At 47.9% G+C, this 20,233-nt stretch overlaps 1 protein-coding gene across 1 annotated transcript in view; it reads left to right on the top strand.

Annotated features, from left to right (window-relative positions):
• MCOLN2 (mucolipin TRP cation channel 2) overlaps positions 1-20,233 on the top strand; it is a 416,948-nt gene that overhangs the window by 144,154 nt on the left and 252,561 nt on the right. The window contains exon 7 of the mRNA XM_086954049.1: positions 16,217-16,316. Coding sequence (XP_086810175.1) covers positions 16,217-16,316 — 100 coding nt within the window. The remainder of the gene's footprint in view (positions 1-16,216; positions 16,317-20,233) is intronic.

The following is a 20,233-nucleotide window of genomic DNA, read 5'->3' as shown; positions in this document are numbered from 1 at the left end:
ATCACAATGCATTAACCGTCCAATACTCAGCTTCTTCTCCTATTACTCACCAACTTTAACCTTGCCTTTGACCATTTACAGCATGCCTCTGTCTTTTGGCTAGGTTTGCTCTACAGAAATGTAGACCTAAATGCATCCTTGCGCACACGTTTGCAAGACATTATTGCCTGGACCGTCCAGTCTGGAGGGATGGCTTCTTTGGCCGTTCCATCCTACAGGACTTTCTGGTGTGATTATTGGTTTGCAGACCCACCACCGGGGTTGGTATTGCTGGGGTATCTATTCTAAGGTAAGGAATCTATCACTAATGTGTCTATTTCAGAGGCACAAGATACTACTTGTGTAACAATATATCTGTAAGAGACATTACTTAGTGATAGATTCCTTACCGACCCACCCATCCTCCCCGTTCTGCGAACGGATATCTAGGGTTAAGGTCATCCCTTTCAGGGCCCTAGTTACATTGGCATCAGTGTTGGTTTTTAGCATGGCTATGCGTTTCTGGGGCGGAAAAGCTGTGTCTAAGAACTGACGTCAGCACGCGGAGGCGGCGTCTAAGTACTCCAACGTCTTCACGGCGCCCACGACGCCGGACGCGGAGCCGCAGACGATGCCTACAGACGTGCAAGGGTACTGCTACGCAAAAATTTCCGATCCAGTCTGATGCCTGGGAATATTCTAAGGTAAGGAATCTATCACTAACTAATGTCTCTTACAGATATATCGTTACACAAGTAGTAACTTGTGCTTTTGTGCTAAAATATAGCCTTTAATGACAAATTTGCATTTGGCGTACTTCGGAGTAATTTCATTTAATTTTGTTGCAATTACACAAAGGCAAATTTCGTGCACCCCTAATTTCTTGTTAATTCTTAGCACATATCACAACCTGTTATGAAACATTTAGTCTGACTTTTCTCTGGACTGGTGTGGTACCTGGTAGGATTTCTGCTTTTATTCATTCTGCCACTCCTAGAGTGTGTTCGCTCTCAGGCCTCTGTCTTGATGACTTTGGTATTTCTTTCTTCTATTTATAAAGGAACCTAGTTGCCCTCTGCCACACATGCGTTCATTGGCACCTCCAGGATACTTCATCTGGTTTGGTTTACATCCCTTGCTAAGGTGGCAATTCGGGCCAACTACCAGCCCACCTCCCAGTGACTATTTCTTGCTCTGTAATGTTCTATTTGAAGAACACCAGAGAACATGAAATTCCAGAGAAGGTGTACACTAATGTGATTATCAGGAAGAGATCTCACAGAGCTTTGCAGCAAGAGATGTTGATGTAGAGTGATGGCATATTGGCCATGAGTGTTGAGCAGCACAAGTCCCTAATGCTGACACTGGTGTCAGCAGGAACAATTTCTCACTGTCACAAATGGCCATTGACCTATATTTTTCTTACACTTCAGGGGCTTTGCAATTTTTGGATTTCACAACTTTGTACACCTCTGGTACAGTCCTCAATCTCCGCTAGCTATACATCTGCAATTCTATGAATTGAGCCAATGTGTTTAAAGCTTTTTCCCCAACTGCTTGATAAAACTGAAAGTTATATACAGATTAAGAAATCAAACTTCCAGCATGCTTTCTATTTCATGCTAATAATTTGTTTAATCCTACTGAAAATGTAGTGTTTGTTTACTTAACTACTATCCTTTGCAGGTTTCTATTTGAACTTGCAGGAGCCCAAGGACTCACTAGGACGGTTCTATCCTAATATACACCCACTTACATATCTCATCGTATAGCATCCTTCTGGCTCTGGAGAGATCAACAGACCTTTTCCCACCGTAGGCGAATTAGAGCTTTTCAAATCCATTCAAAACATCAATGACATTTAGATTTTGCGATCAGTCAATGATGAGAGGGTTGTGAAGGTTTCAAAACCTTTATTTATCTTAAGATTAGAATATCTGTCTTTTTGTTCAGCTTAGTAAGTTTACAGTAATCTAAAATAGAATTAGTTAAGAGTCAGCATTAGAAAAATATACACAGTGCCAATAAAGAAACCCTTTGAACTAACTAAAGGACCTATTCTAAATAGAAAAATATGAAGAGTTCCTCTGGAGAAGAGCGAATAAGAAATGAACTCACCATTAAGAGTAGTTCTGGAAACTCAGCTGAGGTCCCGGGAGCTGCAGGAACTACTGCAAATAACAATGCGATCTTTATAGTGTCATTGATCACCAAAAACCCAAATGTAGTCACCTTAGAGGAATAGCTAAATACAAAAATTCTCAATAAAGCAGAGTTTCAGGATAAGGAGAGATCCAGCAGTGAGACTACTGGAAATAAGGGTCTGAGTCTACGCCGGAGAAATCCAAGAATCTCTGCCTTCTACCTAGGAACACTCATTATTATAGATTCATACTTTTGTAACATTTCAGTTGGTGTCCTCTGTCGCTATCCAATAGGAATAGTTCAATAGGTGATGTTGTTGATCACCCGATGCTCCTTCTTCCGATTCCCACAGTCTGTACCCTCATTGCCATTAGTCGATACCATTTATTTAGTACTTGTTACTTGAGGGACAGTTCTCATGAGAACCCTCTTACCTAAGCTAAATGATGCTCTATGAGGTTGAAGCATGAACAATAACTAGTTAGTAACATGAAAGCATCTATCAATGTTTTTTGGAAACATCATTCATAAAGTCTCTAATTCGTAATTTAACAAATGGTTTTGGAAAGCTCATTGCATTCTAACACCTGATCTAACAAGTGGTGAGAAGCTGGATAAACACGATTTTCTAGTTAGTACATTTCTGAAAGTTGTCACTAATGCTGAGCAGTTTTCCAAATATCTCATTTTTGTAACTGTGAGCAAGAGTCGAGGTGGAAGACTTTTGGGCCTTGCTAATCTGCACATTAAGGAATGGTTGGGTAGTGCAAAAAGGTTCTAGAACAAGCATTAAAGTATATGTATTTAGTTAATGTATTTTCAGTTTATTGTACTAAAGTTCTAAATAATAGTACTTTTCACTAAAAATCATTTCCTACATGAATGTTTTCTACAACCTTTCAAGCATTTTGAGTTCAAATCTAGAAAGGTGAGCGTTAGTCCTGGCACCATTCGCGTGGGTCTTCCTTCCATTTTTGCTGTTGCCTTATGTATTTTTGCTGGTGTTAGATGCTTTGGGCACTGTGCCACTGCTGTCCAGTGCCACAGTGCAAGTGCTCCCTATTGTAAATTAATGTATTAATTCATGATTCCATGATTGGCTGATTTGGTTTACTTGTTAGACCCTTGTACAGTGCACCAGGGGTGCCTAGGGCTTGTAAACCAAATGCTGCTAATGGGCTTGCAGCACTGGTTGTGCCACCCACAGAAGCAGCCTTGTAAAATGTGTCTAAGGCCTGCCATTGCAGAGCCTGCGTGCAGTCTGGTACTGCCATGCTGACTGGGCAAGTGCACCCACTTGCCAGTCCCTAAACCTTCCATTTTCTTCATATCAGACACCCCTATGATAGGCCCAAGGGCCAGGTGTGTTGTAAGTATAAGGTAGGATATGCCCTGGTGTGTGTGGCATGTCCTAATAGCGAATTACAGCCATTTTGGTTTTTCACTATTGCAAGGCTACCTGTTCTCCATTGGCCAGAATGGGCAGTTAGATTATTACATTTTATAATCCTAACTGACTCAGGGAACATGGTATACATTCGAGTTTAGAATGCCTGAACTCAGACTGATAAAAAAATATACCTTTATTGAAGTTGGTTTTAACATTCTTTGTTTGAAAATACCACTTTTAGAAAGTAGGTATTTTCTTGTCTAACCTTCCAAGCCTGTCTCTGCTAGGTTGTGTATTCCTTGTCTGGAGTTTGTCAGTGACAGAGCTAGGGGATTCCAGGACACAGAACGAGTCAGCACAGTGGTGAATAGAGAGATCTACATCTATATAGGTGGGAGGAGTTGAACCTGGGACTTGAATAGGGCTGTGCCTGCCTTCCAAAATGCCGGCTCCACCCCCTGTGGTACGTCTGTTGTCTCTGTCCTGCACTGTGAAAGAAGAGAAGGAATCATGTAGACAAAGTGCTCCAGGGCTGTGCTTTCCCTCCACAATGCTGGCTCCATCTCCTGTGGGGCATCTGATGGTTCTGCCCCGCACTGTGAAAGGAAAGGAGGAGTCATGTAAACAGAGTGCTCCAGAACTGGTTTGGACTGGGCAAAGGCCCCTCTAGCCTCAGAGGACAAAGGACTTTGGGGTATACATATTGGGACCCTGATCCCAAGAAATTAGATCACTTTTGGAGTACAAGAAGAAACCTTTGCTGAGGAGAGGAACCGGAAGAAACTGAGGAGAGACTATCCCTAAACTGAAGTGCGGCTTGGGGAATTGGCCTGCAGTGGTTGCCAAAGAAAGGAGAAAGAACTTTGTGTACTTTATTTTCAACTTGTGAAGGATCTCCAAGGGCTTGGAAGAGAGCTTGCTCCCGGACCGAAGTCTCAGGACCAGTAGACTTCACCAGCCTTTGTGGATTGCTGCTGGAAAAAGCTGTGTCAGTGGCTGCAGAGGCAGGGAGCTGTGACCAACTCTCACGACCGGCCCGGTGTCCTGTAGGCACCGCATCGAACAACGTCTGCATCTTGCAACGTAAGCTCTGAGGTCACCAAGTCCGCCCTGATGCCGTCACTGAGCCGTTGCCTGCACCGTAACCTGTGGACATTGCGACGTGCAACGCCTCCCTACACCGACTCGAACTGGTCTGACCGGCGCGGTCACTGTGGCTGACTTCGAGTCCTGTGAACGCATTGGAGTTGGGCACCACCTCACATGCTTCGCAACACACCGCCGAACTCTTACCGCTGTCCGGACTGATCGTCACCAACTCTGCCGCCGTACCGCAAGCTGCAAGCACCGCAAAGAAGCACCGTCTCACCCTGTAACGTACGCCTTGGACCCACCGACTCAGTCAACGGGCCGCTGCCTGCACCGCATCGAGGGACAACGCACCCTGCAATGCTTTCTTTTCTGCACCGCGACGAACGCCTCAAGTAAAGGTCTGTCGACATTTGAGTGGGCCCGGACCGATGCAGTCCGCTGGATTTGTTAGACTCTGTTATTTTTATCAACGTTGTAGCCGGACAGGGCTACGGACACACATAGAACTCTGTTTTGAGCTTTTTTAACAAGATCTCTTGATTTTTAATAGTACTATGGATTATTCTAAGTTTTTGGTCTTGTGGTAAATCTATATAAAATATAGTTATTTTTATTAATATACAACCTGTGTGGTGTCCATTTGTAGTGTTGTCACTTGATTGTTGTATGTGTTCACAAATGCTTTACACACTGCCTCTGAGAAGCCTGTCTGCTCGTGCCAAGCTACCAATGGGGTGAGCAGGGGATATTTTAGAAGTGTACCCCCTTACCCTGACAAGAGGAGAGGGTCCCTATTTGTCACAAGTACCTACCTGTGCCAGCTAGAGACCCCCAATTCTAACATTGGTGGTCAGCGGTGAGGATTCTGGACTTGCATTTGTGAATCATGTACAGTGATTGGTGAACACTACTAAGTGAGTGCAGACCATAACGCAACCACGTACTTCTGATACTTGTTTTTGCAAGAGATCTCTATTTTCGCAAAGTAATGCCTGGGTTAACCATCATGGAAAAGGCAGCATCCATTGCATCTGTTGACTGTGATTGGGAGGAAGAAAAAAGAGAAAGCTACACCGACAAGCAGTTCAAAAGCTTCTGCAAAAAGTTTAAAATTTCCGTGACCGGACTATCCAGACAGGAGTAGTTCCAAAAGGCGCTGAGGGCCTGGGTCGAGGCAAGGAATGCCCCTGGAAAAGAGATGGAGTCTGAGGATACAGAGCAGCAGCTTGAAGGACCACTGGGTCCCAGAAGAAGGGGTGCACCCTCCCCGGTGGGTAGCAGTGTTTCGGCCCGAGGCCTGTCCCCAAAAGAGTTGGCAGACATGAAAGAAAACAGGAGGCAAGAAATGGAGATGGCCAATTGTATGGGCAATTGGAGTTAGAAAGTAAGATATTGGCTCTAGAGGAAAATAGATTACAGTTGGAATGTGACAAGGTTTTGAGGGAGTTGGATTTAAAGGCCAGGGGCTTAGAGATTACTCCCTCTGTTGGCAGCACACCGTCCGTGCCTGTGGAAGCTAGTGTATATACCCTAGGATGTGGTAAGATTTTTTTTTTAAATGATATTGGGCAGTGGTTCAGAGTCTTTGAGGTAGTCATGTCTTCTTACCGGGTCCCTGAGAGAGATTGGGGAGCGGCATTGTGGGGGTGGTTCCTAAGTGAGGGGCGGGGCACACTGTTGGACTTGCCTTCTGAAGTCCATAATTCTTATAGGCCCCATGAAAGATGCACTCATGACTAGGTATGATTTGACCCCTGAATTCTATAGGCAGAAGTTCAGAAAGTGCAAGAAGATAGAAAACAGTACCTGGGTTGAATATGTCCCTTTCTTTTGCAGAGCATTGGATGGTTGGGGGAAGGGCAGCAAAGTTAATGATTTTCAAGGTCTCTTTCATTTGATTGCATGGGAGCACATGTCCGATAATTGTTCTCCAGAGCTGCGCCAGCACCTGATTGTTAGCAAGTTAACTAACCCTAGGAAGCTTACTGAGGAGGCGGACCGCTGGGTGAGTACCCGGGTCCACAAGGGTCACATGGGAGACTAAGCCTAAGGTAGGCAGGGTCCCCAGCAGAAGAGTGGGGGGGACAAGGGTAAACAGAAGGAGTTCCGTAGAGGGCCCCAAAGTAATTCCCAAGGAAACCAAGGAAAAGGTTCCCAGCCTCTCCCTGAGAGAAAGCAAGGGGGCCGACAGGTAATCTTGTTCAATAGAGACCCCTGAGATGTTACAAATGTGGGGACCTGGGTCACAGGGCGAGTGATCCCAGCTGCCACCTATTTGGAAAAACATCACCCCCTGGTGCTCCACCCCGGCAGATGACGAGTGTAGCCCTGGGGGAGGAGATGCATGTCCACGGTGGGTGGGGTCCCACAGAGATGTCCCTCGTCTCTTTAGGAGACTGTGAGGTGGTCCCAGACACCCAATTGCCCAAGATCACTAAGAAATATGGACAGTGGGTGACCATCAATGGCCACAAGGTGGAGGCTCTTAGAGGCACAGGAGCCAGTGTGACAACTGTCAAGTGTCACCTGGTGTCTCACGAGCAGATTGTTCCTCCAGCATTATGCCGAGTTGTTGCCGCCAACAACCCAGAGAGCCATTGTCCAATGGCTCAGGTTCCCTTTGAGTGGGGGGGGTTCCCAGGTACTCTTCAAGTAGCTGTAATGTAATGTCATTTTATTTTTATAAAGCGCGACTTACACTCCATGGAGCATCTTGGCGCTAACCACTCGTGTCCAAGAGGTGTTAGACCAGTGAGCCAGTGAGGTCTCAGTGTGGTAGTGTCTGGTGTCTCTGGGGGTAGGGTTTAGACTAGGGCTAAACAGGCTGTATCTGTGAGTTTAAAAATCCATGTTTTTAGAGCTTTCCGAAAGAGGTTCTCTGATGGAATTTGACGCAGTTGGAGTGGGAGTTTATTCCAGGCTCTGGCACCTAGCACTCCAAGGGATTTTCCTCCTTTCGTGGCTAGTCTGAATTTGGGAGTCACCAGTAGGTTCAAGTTGGAGGATCTGAGTGAGCGAGAGAGCGCATATCTTCCAAACCTTTTTGACAGGTAGGTGGGGCCCAGTTGATGGTAGGCCCTGAAGGTGGTTACTAGGATTTTAAACAACACCCTCTTGTGGATGGGCAGCCAGTGCAAGATCTTAAGTTCTGCAGATGCAGATGACTTCCTGGGCCATCTTAGCACGAGGCGGGCGGTGGCGTTCTGGACCATCTGCAGTCTATGCAGTACTGCTTTACTGCATATAGACTGTTGCAGTAGTCCAGACGGGAAGTGATGAGAGCCACCGCTACCATCTTTCTGGCTGTCAGAGGGAGAAGGTTAAAGAACCTTCTGAGGTCCTTGATTATACTAAAGCAGAACCATGCCACAGTGCCTGCTTGTTGTCTGAATGACAAAGCCTCGTTAAACCTAATCCCAAGGTTGCGGGCCGTCGTAATGGTGTTAGGGGGGACTTCTGCATCTTGAGGCCACCATGATTTGGGGGAAAAAAGGTTTTGTTGTCCAAATGGGAGGATTTCAGTCTTGCCTGAGTTGCATTTGAGATGGTGTTTTCTCATCCAGTCAAATGTGGAGGCAAGACAATGTCTCAGATTTTCCTCTGCCTTTGTTGTGTTGTTGTCCAATACGAGGATGAGCTGAGTATCATCAGCATAAGATATAGTGCTGATGTGGAAAGATGTGATGAGTTCTATCAGAGGGGTCATATAAAGATTAAAGAGTAGTGGACTCAAACTGGAGCCCTGTGGTACCCCTGTTTTCAATGCTTTTTCCTCTGAGCAGTAGTTCCCTAGTATCGTGACTTGCTTCCTGTGGCTGAGAAAGTTTTTCAGCCATTCAAGAGCGACTCCTGCTATTCCTGATTCTGCTAGGCGGCCAATTAATACGGGGTGCGAAACCGTATCCAAGGCCGCCGATGGATCGAGCAGGACCAGGGCAGCCTTTTTACCTTGGTCCATAGCAGTCTTCAGTGTCTCCACCGTGTGTAATAGTGCTGACTCCGTGGAGTGTTTGGCTCTGAAGCCCGCTTGGTTGGGATGTAGGATGTCGTTATCCTCCAAATACCTCGTCAATTGTTTGTTCACTGCTGCTTCCGTAAGTTTGAAAAGTATTGGGAGCAGTGAAATGGGGCGGAGGTTTGAAAGCGTAGTGGGGTCTGTTAAGGGTTTATTTTGCAGAGGTTTGACGGCGGCCAGTTTCCATTCAGATGGAATGGCGGCAGTGGCCAGGGATGAATTAATGATGGCATTTATACTCGGGTTTACGGTGTCCACAAGAGCATGTAGCAACAGAGGAGGACAGGGATCGAATGGGGAACCGGATTTGCTGGATAGGATAGCCTGACGGGTTTCTTCCAGACTAACTGGAGTAAATTCATTTAACTGAATTTTATCATTGTTGGGTTTTATGGTTTCTGCGAGGGGGGACTCTAGTGGGTCAGGAAAATCTTTGGTAAGCTCGGTTATTTTATGTTCGAAGTAGTTCGCTATTGATTTACATAGTGAAAGCGAAGGAGGGATCTCTTGTCTAAGAATCTTAGGATTCATAAAGTCATCAACTATTTTAAAGATTTCTTTCTGTTTGTTGTTAGAGGAGTTTATAGCTTCCAGAAAGTAGTCTTTTTTTAGCAGTTTTAATCATTGTATGGTACTGTCTCCTAGATGTTTTATAGGTGTTGAGTTCTTCTTTTTCATAGGTACGATGCCATTTCCTTTCCAGGGTTCTAACCTTTTTGTTTTTCCTTTAAGGGGAGGGAGAACCAAGGAGCGGACCTTTTATTCCGCTTTTTGCTCGCTTCACTTGAATCCGCTGGCCCACAGAATTCTGTGACCCATTTACAGAAGTTATTGTAATCTGTTGAAGTATTTCCAGTCAAAAGGGGTTTAGTATCCTCAGCGATAAGGTACAGATTGGGAGTGTCCCTGATCTTTTTCCAGTCTTTCTTTGCCTGGACTTCGATTTTCATATGGTTCGTTTTGATTTCTTTCTTATCTACAGTCAATTTAAAGGGGACTAGCCAATGGTCAGTCCAGGTCTGAATACGGGGGGATTAAACTGACATGGTTTTGGTATTGGTGCAGATACAGTCTAAGATATGCCCCGCTTTATGTGTGAGTTCTTTAGTCAGTATTGTGAGTCCCAGGACATTAGTTAAGGCTCTTAGCCATATTGCATTGGGGTCCTCGGCTTTATCACGGTGGAAGTTTAGGTCGCCTAGTACAGTGAAATTGGCGAATTTGAGGGTGAGGTTACTGAGTGCTTCCTCAAAGCTTTCCAGAAAACCATTATGTCTTCCTGGTGGACGATAAATTAAAGCTCCTGCGAAGGTAGTCTCCTCATTTATCTGGATGGAGAAGCCCATGCTTTCTGCCCCCTTAATGTCCGAGAGTTCGAACATGGTGCATTTAATAGAGTCCCGGTAGATGATGGCGAGACCACCCCCTCTCTGTTCCTGTCTATCAACCCTTTGAATAAGAAAGCCTTGAGGAACTGTTAGGGCTTTTACCCGGTTACACCAGGCTTTGAGCCATGTTTCTGTCATGAAGAGCATGTCGAGTTCGGTCTCCGTAATTAGGTCGTGAATGTGCGCCCCGTTTTTGCACATAGATCTAGCATTGATCAATCCTCCTCGAAGGGGGATGTCTTGTCCCCGATTAGGTGGCCACTGCTCTGGGGTAAGATGGGTTCTACACTTACAGCAGCATATTGACCGTAGCCAGTTTTCAACTTCAATGTGAGTCCCGCCATGCGTGTTGACTGTTTATTGGGAAAAGATTTGGAGATCTCACCTTGGGGAAAGGTGGAGAAGAGTACTCACTTTGAGGTGGTGGGTCTGCCTGACTGGCCGTGTGTGACCACCCGGTCAATGGCAGCCCGTAGGGGTGCTAAAGAGTACCTGGAGCCTGGGAGGGAGGCCCAGGAACCTGCCTTAGACAGAAGATGCAGGGGGTGCTGGAAACCGGCCCCCGAAGTTCCCACGGCCCAGGAGGAGGTAGACCCTGAGGGGGATGCCCTGGAGCATACCGGGGAATGGGTAGCTGAACTGGAGGGACCTGCCTGAGCTGACCCATTGGCAGCAGGAAGGAGGCCCCTCCAGGGAAGAATTCTCCCGGGAGCAGAGAGAATGCCCTTCTCTTGAGGGCTTGCGACAACAGGCTGCAAGCCAGGCAACAGGTGACCTGTCTAGATCACATTGGATCTACTGGGAGAACAGTGTCCTGTATAATAAGCCTAAGGTTGCTGAGCCTGGGTCCGCCCATGTGCTTTGGTACCCCAGAGCTTCAGAGCCTTCCTACTGGGGCTGGCTCATGATGTGCCATTGGCAGGACATTTGGGGCAGGGCAAGACCTTTGAGAGGCTTGTCACCCACTTTCATTGGCCCCAAATGCTCAAGAGTTCAGACACTCATTGCAGGACCTGTTAGACTTTCCAGGCAAGTGGAAAGAGTGGGAGGAAGCAGAAGGCTCCTCTCCAGCCATTCCCTGTGGTCAGTATCCCCTATGAGCGGGTGGGGATTGACATTGTGGGGCCACTGGACCGCAAGACAGCCATGGGCAACAGGTTCATCCTGGTGGACCATGCCACCCGGTACCCAAAAGCCATACCTCTGATGACAGTGATGCCCCTGTGGTGGGATGAGCACTGATGGGAATTTTTTCCACAGTGGGATTCCCTCGTGAGGTGTGTCTGACCGGGGGACCAACTTCATTTCCAAGTATATGAAGTCCCTGTGGCAGGAGTGTGGGGTAACTTACAAGTTCACCACTCCTTACCACCCCCAAGGAAATGGGTTGGTTGAAAGATTCAACCGAGCCCTAAAGAGCATTATTATGGATCTTGAGCAACCTATGAGGTGTAAGTGGGACGTCCTCTCACCATGCCTGTTGTTTGCATACTGCGAGGTGCCACAGAAATCTCTAGGGTTCAGTACTTTTGAGCTTCTCTATGGACACCCAGTTAGAGGACCCCTGAGTCTGGTCAAGGAAGGCTGGGAGCAATCTCCCAGGAAACCTCCCCAGGATGTACATAGCTACATGCTGGCCTTCAGGTACCAGACTCAGCATTTCAGACAACTTGCTGAGGCGAATCTGGAAGCTAGCCAGGAGGAGATGAAGCGATGGTATGACCAGAATGCCACTCTGGTAGAGCTTCAGCCTGGTCAGAAAGTGTGGGTCATGGCTCCAGTGGAGCCCTGCGCGCTCCAAGATCTGTGGACCGGACCCTTTGAGGTTGTGGAGCACAAGAGTGATGTCACCTACTTGGTGGACTTGTGGTCTCCCAGGAACTCCTTCCGGGTCCTGCATGTCAACCGCCTTAAGCCCCATTTGGAGAGGTTCGAAGTGGGCATGCTCCTAGCAACAGATGCTGGAAGGGTGGAGGAGACTGAGCCTCTTCCTGACCTCCTGTCTGCAACAGAGCAAGATGGGTCAGTGGATAGTGTTATCCTCTCTTCCACCCTGACCCCTGAGCAACAGAATGACTGCCGCCAGTTGCTGGGACAGTTTTCTGATCTGTTCTCCCTGGTTCCTGGTGTCACAGATTGGTGCGTCCATGATGTGGACACAGGAGACCCCTTACATGTGAAGCACAAAACTTACAGGGTAACTGACAGGGTGAGAGCTTGTATCATAGAGAAGGTCTCAAACATGCTTGCGTTAGAGGTGATTGAGTCCTCTAGCAGTCCTTGGGCCAGCCCAGTGGTCTTGGTCCCGAAGGCTGCCGTGCCGGGTGCCACACCCAAACTCTGGTACTGTGTGGACTACCGAGAGCTCAATTCTGTCATGACGACTGATGCGCACCCCATCTCCAGAGCTGATGAACTCATTGATCGGCTAGAGGCTGCAAGGTATCTCAGCACATTTGACTTCACGTCTGCATACTAGCAGATTGCCTTGATTGATGGGGCAAAGTAGAGGTCAGCATTCTCCACACCAGGTGGGCATTTCCAGTTCCGGGTTATGCCCTTTGGGATGAAGAAAGCCCCTGCCACCTTTCAGAGATTGGTCAACGATGTGTTGGTTGGGCTGGATGAGTTCAGTGCCGCCTACTTGGATGGCATTGCTTTGTTAAGCACCAGTTGGGAAGAACACCTGCACCACCTCTGGGAAGTCTTATTGGCACTGCGAAAAGCAGGTCTCACGATCAAGGCAAGTAAGTGCCAGATCGGGCAAGGTTCCATGGTGTACTTGGGACACCAAGTTGGGAGCAGCCAGGTGGCGCCCCTACAACCCAAGATTGAAACCATCCTGGCTTGGGAACCCCCCAAAACCCAGACAGAGGTGAGAACCTTTTTACGACTCATAGGGTACTACAGGAGGTTTGTCAAGGGGTATGGCAACATTGTTGCACCCTTGACAGAGCTGACTTCCAGGGAGCACCCCAGGAAAGTGATTTGGACTGACACCTGTCAGAAAGCTTTTGAGGCCCTGAAAGCTGCCATGTGCACAGCACCCGTGCTCCTGGCACCCAACTTCTCCAGAGAGTTTATCGTTAAAACAGATGCTTTAGAGCATTGTAAGGGGGCTGTTCTGACAGATGAATGAGGAGTGCCTAGATTAACCTGTGGCCTTCATCAGTAGGAGGTTACTTCCACGGGAACAGAGGTGGAGTGCTATTGAACGTGAGGCATTTGCTGTGGTCTGGGCACTGAAGAAGCGAAGACCATACCTGTTTGGGGCTCACTTCCGGGTTAAGACAGACCACAGGCCCCTCAGATGGTTAATGCAGATGAGGGGTGAGAATCCAAAGCTGTTGAGGTGGTCCATTTCCCTACAGGGAATGGACTTTACGGTGGAACACCGCACTGGTACAGAACACCCCAACGCTGATGGTCTGTCCAGATGTTTCCACCTTAGTGATGAGAACTCCCAGGAGATAGGGTAGTTCTCCCCACATTTCGCTTAAGGGGACACGTGTTAGACCTGGCACCATTGGCGTAGGTCTCCCGTCCAATTTTGCTGTTGCCTCATGTATTTTTGCTGATGTTAGATGCTTTCGGCAGAGTGCCACTGCTGTCCAGTGCCACAGTGCAAGTGCTCCCTATTGTAAATTAATGTATTAATTTGTGATTCCATGATTGGCTGATTTGGTTTACTTGTCCCTAGTGTAGTGCACCAGGTGTGCCCATGGCTTGTAAACCAAATGCTGCTGGTGGGCTTGCAGCACTGCTTGTGCCACCCACAGAACAGAAATAGCTTTGTAAAATGTGTCTAAGGTCTGCCATTGCAGAGCCTGCGTGCAGTCTGGTACTGCCATGCTGACTGGGCATGTGCACCCACTTGCCAGTCACTAAACCTACCCTTTTCTTCATATCAGACACCCCTATGGTAGGCCCAAGGGAGGGGTGCATTGTAAGTATAAGGTAGGACATACACTGGTGTGTGTGTGGCATGTTCTAATAGTGAATTACAGCCATTTTCGTTTTTCACTATTGCAAGGCTATCCGTTCTCCATGGGCAAGAATGGGCTGTTAGATTATTACATTTTATAATCCCAACTGACTCGGGGAACATGGAAATTCGAGTTTAGTATGCCTGAACTCCGAATAATAAAATACACCTTTTAGTGAAGTTGGTTTTAACATTCTGTGTTTGAAAATACCACTTTTAGAAAGTAGGTATTTTCTTGTCTAACTTTCCAAGCCTGCCTCTGCTATTCCTTGTCTGGAGTTTGTGAGTGACCAGGCTGGGGGATTTCACGAGACCGAATAAGTCAGCCCAGTGGTGAATAGAGAGATCTGCATCTAGATAGGTGGGGGAGTTGAACCTGGGACCTGAATAGGGCTTTTCCTGCCTTCCACAATGCCTGCTCTACCCCCTGTGGCGCGTCTGATGTCTCTGCCCTGTACTGTGAAAGAAGAGAAGGAATCATGTCGACAAAGTGCTCCAGGGCTGTGCTTTCCCTCCACAATGCTGGCTCCATCTCCTGTGGGGCATCTGATTCTGCCCTGCACTGTGAAAGGAAAGGAGGAGTCATGTAAACAGAGTTCTCCAGAACTGGTTTGGACTGGGCAAAGGCCCCTCTAGCCTCAGAGGACAAAGGATTTTGGGGTATAAATATTGGGACCCTGATCCCAAGAAATTAGATCACTTTTGGAGTACAAGAAGAAACCTTTGCTGAGGAGAGGAACCTGAAGAAACTGAGGAGACTATCCCTAAACTGAAGTGCCGCTTGGGGGATTGTCCTGCAGTCGTTGCCTGACTGCCAAAGAAAGGAGAAAGAACTTTGTGTACTTTATTTTCAACTTGTGAAGCATCTCCAAGGGCTTGGAAGAGAGCTTGCCCCCTGACTGAAGTGTCAGGACCAGTAGACTTCACCAGCCTTTGTGGATTGCTGCTGGAAACGCTGCTTCTGTGGCTGCAGAGGCAGGGCGCTGTGACTGACTCTCATGACCGGCCCGGTGTCCTGTAGGCACCGCATCAAACAACGTCCGCATCTTGCAATGGAAGCTCTTTGCTCACCGACTCCGTCCTGATGCCGTCACCGAGCCACTGCCTGCACCGTTATCTGTGGACACCGCGACGTGCAACGCCTCGCAACACCGACTTGCACTGGTCTGACCGACACGATCACTGTGGCTAACTTCGAGTCCTGAGAATGCATTGGAGTTGGGCACCGCCTCGCACGCTTCGCGACGCACTGCCCGATTCGTACCTCTGTCCGGACTGACCGACGCCAGCTCCCGAACTCCGGCTCTGTCGCCACTGCAAGCACCGCAACGAAGCACCTTCTCGCCCTGCAACGTACGCCTTGGACCCACCGACTCCGTCAACTGGCGGCTGCCTGTACCGCATCGAGGGACAAAGCGTCCTGCAACGCTTTCTTTTCTGCACCACGACAAACGCCTCAAGTAAAGGTACTGTGACTGAGTCTGACAGTCTGTCGACATTTGAGTGGGCCCGGACCGATGCGGTCCGCTGGATTTGTTAGACTTTGTTATTTTGATCAACGCTGTAGCCGGACAGGGCTACCAATGCACATAGAACTCTGATTTAAGCATTTTTAACAAGAACTCTTGATTTTTAATAGTACTGTGGATTATTCTTATCGTTTTTGGTCTTGTGGTAAATCTATATAAAAGATACTTATTTTTAGAAATATACAACCTGTGTGGTGTCCATTTGTAGTATTGTCACTTGATTACTTTGTGTTCACAAATGCTTTGCACACTGCCTCTGAGATAAGCCTGCCTTCTCATGCCAAGCTACCAAGGGGGTGAGCAGGGGTTATTTTAGAAGTGTACACCCTTACCCTGACTAGAGGATAGGGTCCCTATTTGTCACAAGTACCTACCTGTGTCAACTAGAGACCCCCAATTCTAACAGTGAGTAAGTCAGTTTTCTAAAATCTTGTTCATTGCCTCAAAACTTTTGCCTTTTCATATAAATTACATCAATGAAATATTGCTTTTTTCTGCTTACTTTCTGTGCTTGGAACTACTCCCAAGACATGACACGCATGGACAGACCCTGCTGGTGAAGACTAGTTGATGCTCCGTTCTCCTCTCGAGTTGACGGACGTCATTGCTGCCCGTTTATGATCTTGTATATCGATGTTGGCGCAGTGGTATTTATGATCTTGCACTTATTGAACAATCTTCTTTTTTTTCTAGATTCTCTTTGATAATCAAGCCCACAGCGGTAAAATCAAAATATATTTTGACAGTGATGCTTATATTCAAGACTGCAAGGACTGGCATGTGTCTGGATCAAGTGAGTCATATTTCTTAACATGCAAGCAATGTTGTATTATTTCTGCATGACATATCTTTAGACTGGTGGCTCAGTGGACTAATGCATCTACTTCAGGGGCCTTTGTTCGACCTCATGGTCACAGGTTCAAATCCCGGCGGGTCCACGCAGCCTTTCATCCATCTAAGGTCGATAAAATGAGTACCATAGAGTTGGGTAACAATAAACCTCTGTTATACAGCACCAAGGGACCCTTCTGGGTAAACGTGTGCTTTACTAATGTTATGTCATAATGTCATTGTAGGAAGGGGGAGGCTCTAGTTGGCGCAGTGCAACACTAGCGACAAGCAGGGACTCTCTCTTCCTCGTCAGGGCTGAGGGTTACCTTCCAGACAACCTCTGCTTACCCTCTAGGTAGTGTGGCTTAAGCAGTCGTAGGCTAATCTTTGGGGCACATAGGGTTAAACACTTGCAACAGTACACCTTTACAACCCACCCACCACACAACGAGACCAGACGGTATTCTTGTGAAAATATATATCTTTATATAGATTTTAAGCAGGCTTGTGAATACAGTCAATAACTTTATGAAGATGGTTGCAAGTTACGTAATTCGGGTTACCACAGTTCTTATGGAAGTTCTCTTGAGGCCCGTAGGCCGGTGTTATTCAAAGTTCTTGTGGAGCCGGCGGCTTCCAAGGGATCTGTCCCACGTCGCGTTGCCTTCCCGGGGTCGCTGATCGTTGCGGCTCTTCGGCCGAGCAGGTCACTGGTCGTCCGGGGCAGCGGTGTTCTGTGGCGGCAGGGTCCTTTCCTCGTCGTCCGCTCCGACCCTGGAGGCGGCGGCTGTGCGGTTGTGACAAGTGGCAGTACGGTCCCCAAGTGCAGGACGTACCCAGCCAAATGTCGGTGCAGCTGTGGGCTCACAGCTGGGCTGTCGGGCAGGCTTACCGACCTTGCGGATTCTCGTAGGGCAACTGTCCGTCCTTGCAGGTGAGTGACTGCGCGCTATGCAGTCCCCTCGATAGCTCGGACCGGACGGGTCCTCCTTCGCTTTGCTCTCGGGCTCCCGGTGCAGTTGCGGTCACGGTGTTCGGGCCAGCGGCGGCTGGTCCTCACTTTGCTTCTGCTGTTGCTTTGGGCCCCGGTCACGGTGGTCGGGAGGAGGTTGAGGCCTTAGAGGAGATTCCTCCGTCAGTGCTGCGGCGATGGTCAGCCCCCGCAGTCGCTTTCCAAGGGGGTAGCGTCCACTGGTCCTGGGACGCTGGTCAGGGGGCAAGTTCAGTTGCAAGCCCTTGGAGATCTTCTTTGCAGAGTTTGGCACAAGTAGCACAACAGTCTTTTCGTAGTCTTATTGTCTTCCTCTCCTTCAGCAGCAAGGCACCAGACACAGGCAAGAGTCAGCACCCTTCCTTGTCTCTCACGGTCCTTCTCGTAGGGCAGAGTCTTTCTGTGGCCCAAACCGGATCTAATTTTCAAGGAGCAGGGCTCCGTCTTTTATAGGCCAATTCTTTTGTTCTCGCAGGCCAGGGGGGCCTTTGCATAGCCACTTTCAGTTCTGGAGTACCCCCGCGGGTGTACTCCGGCTTCTGCTTTCAGTGTGAGGGGCAGGCGCATCAGACGCCCCACAGGAGGTGGAGCCAGCATTGTCCGGACAGGAGTGGCCAGAGTACCTTGTTGATGGGAGCTTCGCCCGTCCGGGGCCAGGTGCCGGCAGAGTCATCCGCCGCTCCCCAGGAGGGTGGAGCCAGCATTGTGGAGGTCGAGCACAGTGACAGCTCGAGTCAAGAGGCACTCCTACCTCCCACTAAGGTGTAATCTGCGCATTCACCACCTGTCATCCCTCCAGCCCTGTCACTCACACATCCCAGACAGTCAGATACACACCAGCAGAGGCGGCTGAAATGGTTAAGCAAGCAAATGCTAACTTTCTAAAAGTAGCATTTGCAAACCCAGGGTACTGAAATAAACTTGACTACAAGAAATATCTCCTTATCCTGAGTTCAGGCATACTAAACATGACTCACTACCATGCTCCTTGAGCCTGCGGGGATTATAGGGTGTAATAACCCTCGCAGCTCAGTCTGGCCTAATGGAGCAGGTAGCCTTCAGTAGTGAAATACGGTCTTCGTTGTAAGTCACTACTAGGACATGCCATGCACATCAGGGCTTGTCCTACCTTGCACCTACAACGCACCCTGCCCGCAGGCCTACCATAGGGGTGGCTAATATGTAGTCAAGGGAAGGGTCGGTGCTGGCAAGTGGGGACACTTGCCCAGCTAGCGTGACAGTACGAGACCGCACGCGGGTTCTGCGGTCGCAGTTCCCAGACACATCTTTACGGCTGCTTCGGTGGGTGGCGCAACCAGCGCTGCAGGCCCACCAGCAGTATTGGCATCTACAAGCCCCGGCACTCTCTCGTGCGCTTTACTAGGGACTAACAGTAAATCCAATGCACCAATCATGGATACCAATCGTATGTACAATTTACAGTAGGGAGCACTTGCACTGCGGCACGGATCAGCCGTGGCGCAGTGCCCTGAGTATCGGAAAACCAGCAAAACATCGGAGGCACATCAGCAAAAAGTGGAAGGGAGACTCACGCCAAGGTGCCAGGTCTAACAGTCATTCATTGCTTTACAGACCCTTAAGGGAAACCATAGATACCTAGAGTTCGGACCGACCTTAATTATAACATACTCCAAGTTAAGTAATTGTAAAAGAAGAAAACTCCCTAAAATCTACTTCGAAATGTCTCCAGCGCAATTTTTATGGTCTAGCTTGACAGCGCAGCTGTTGGCAGACAATTATGTGAGAACACCAGGGTGAGGGTCTTTGGTTCTGCCCACATGTTGAGAGCAAGGAGTACATATTTAGTTTGGGCAAAAGATGTGTGCTGTCACAAAAATGTGCTTGGTCTCCTGACAGCAGTAATCATTTCGTCTTTCAATCCAGCTTCCCGAGGTTGAGCTATCAAGGGCACACACATGCTATTAAATTGTCTTAGATAACTAGAACATTTATGGTATTATTCTCCGGCAGCATCACAGGTGGGAGGTGGGCAGTCATAACCTACATGGATTATTTGATTTGACTTGACAGTGCCACTGTCGCCTCCCCTTTTTAACCAACACCAACATTATTCCATAGTTTTATGCTTCTACACACATTCCTATCCATTTCCTCTTATCTACTTCTAATACTTCACATTGCCATACATCATTCTTTTAAAACCAGACCTATTGGCATTGAAAGTGCCTGTTCTCATGTGTCCGCTAGCAGCGTGTGTCACAAGGGATGGGAGAGACAAGCAAGCCTTGAGCCCTGCTCGGGCCAGATGTCTGGCTCCGTTCTTGTCACACAGGGACTGGCAAGCTAAAATGGTGCAAGGGCATGTGTCTCGGCACAGTCTCTTTCAGAAGCGGATCTAAAAACTGAGACTTTCTACATCAGCTGAAAGCAGAACACAAAAATGAACGTCTGTCCTAGCGCCACTGCACTTCTGAAGTGCCTCATAACATGAAAGCAGGTTGTGCAGAGTTCTGAGGCCACTTTGCTTTGCTAATCTATTTAATAGCAGTCATTGAGGTGTAGAGCTTCTGCAAATATTGGTCTGTTTTTTTTAAGCTGGAGGGATGGTGATAATATAAGTGACGTGCCATCACTTGGCTTAACAGTTTACAGTTTTCCAGAAAGACAGAACGAGTTGTGCATACAGTGTCCAATTGTTTTTTTTCACTGAATTCTTTTTATTCAATTCTATAACATAAAAGTGATCAGTAGGAGGCAGCCACTTGTAAATTGACAATTGTACTCTCAACAGTGTTCAGATAAAGTCAAGAAATTCAAAACCAAAGTTGCTTTATTCCGTTTGTGTAGTCCCACCACGCTTCCCAGATTGTATGATATTTTTACGAGCTGTACATACTGATTTCTCA

This window comes from Lissotriton vulgaris, chromosome 1_1, assembly GCF_964263255.1.
Source record: "Lissotriton vulgaris chromosome 1_1, aLisVul1.2, whole genome shotgun sequence".
NCBI lineage: Eukaryota > Metazoa > Chordata > Amphibia > Caudata > Salamandridae > Lissotriton > Lissotriton vulgaris.
The sequence above is the reverse complement of the archived record's forward strand: the minus strand, read 5'-3'. Positions and strand labels throughout refer to the sequence as shown.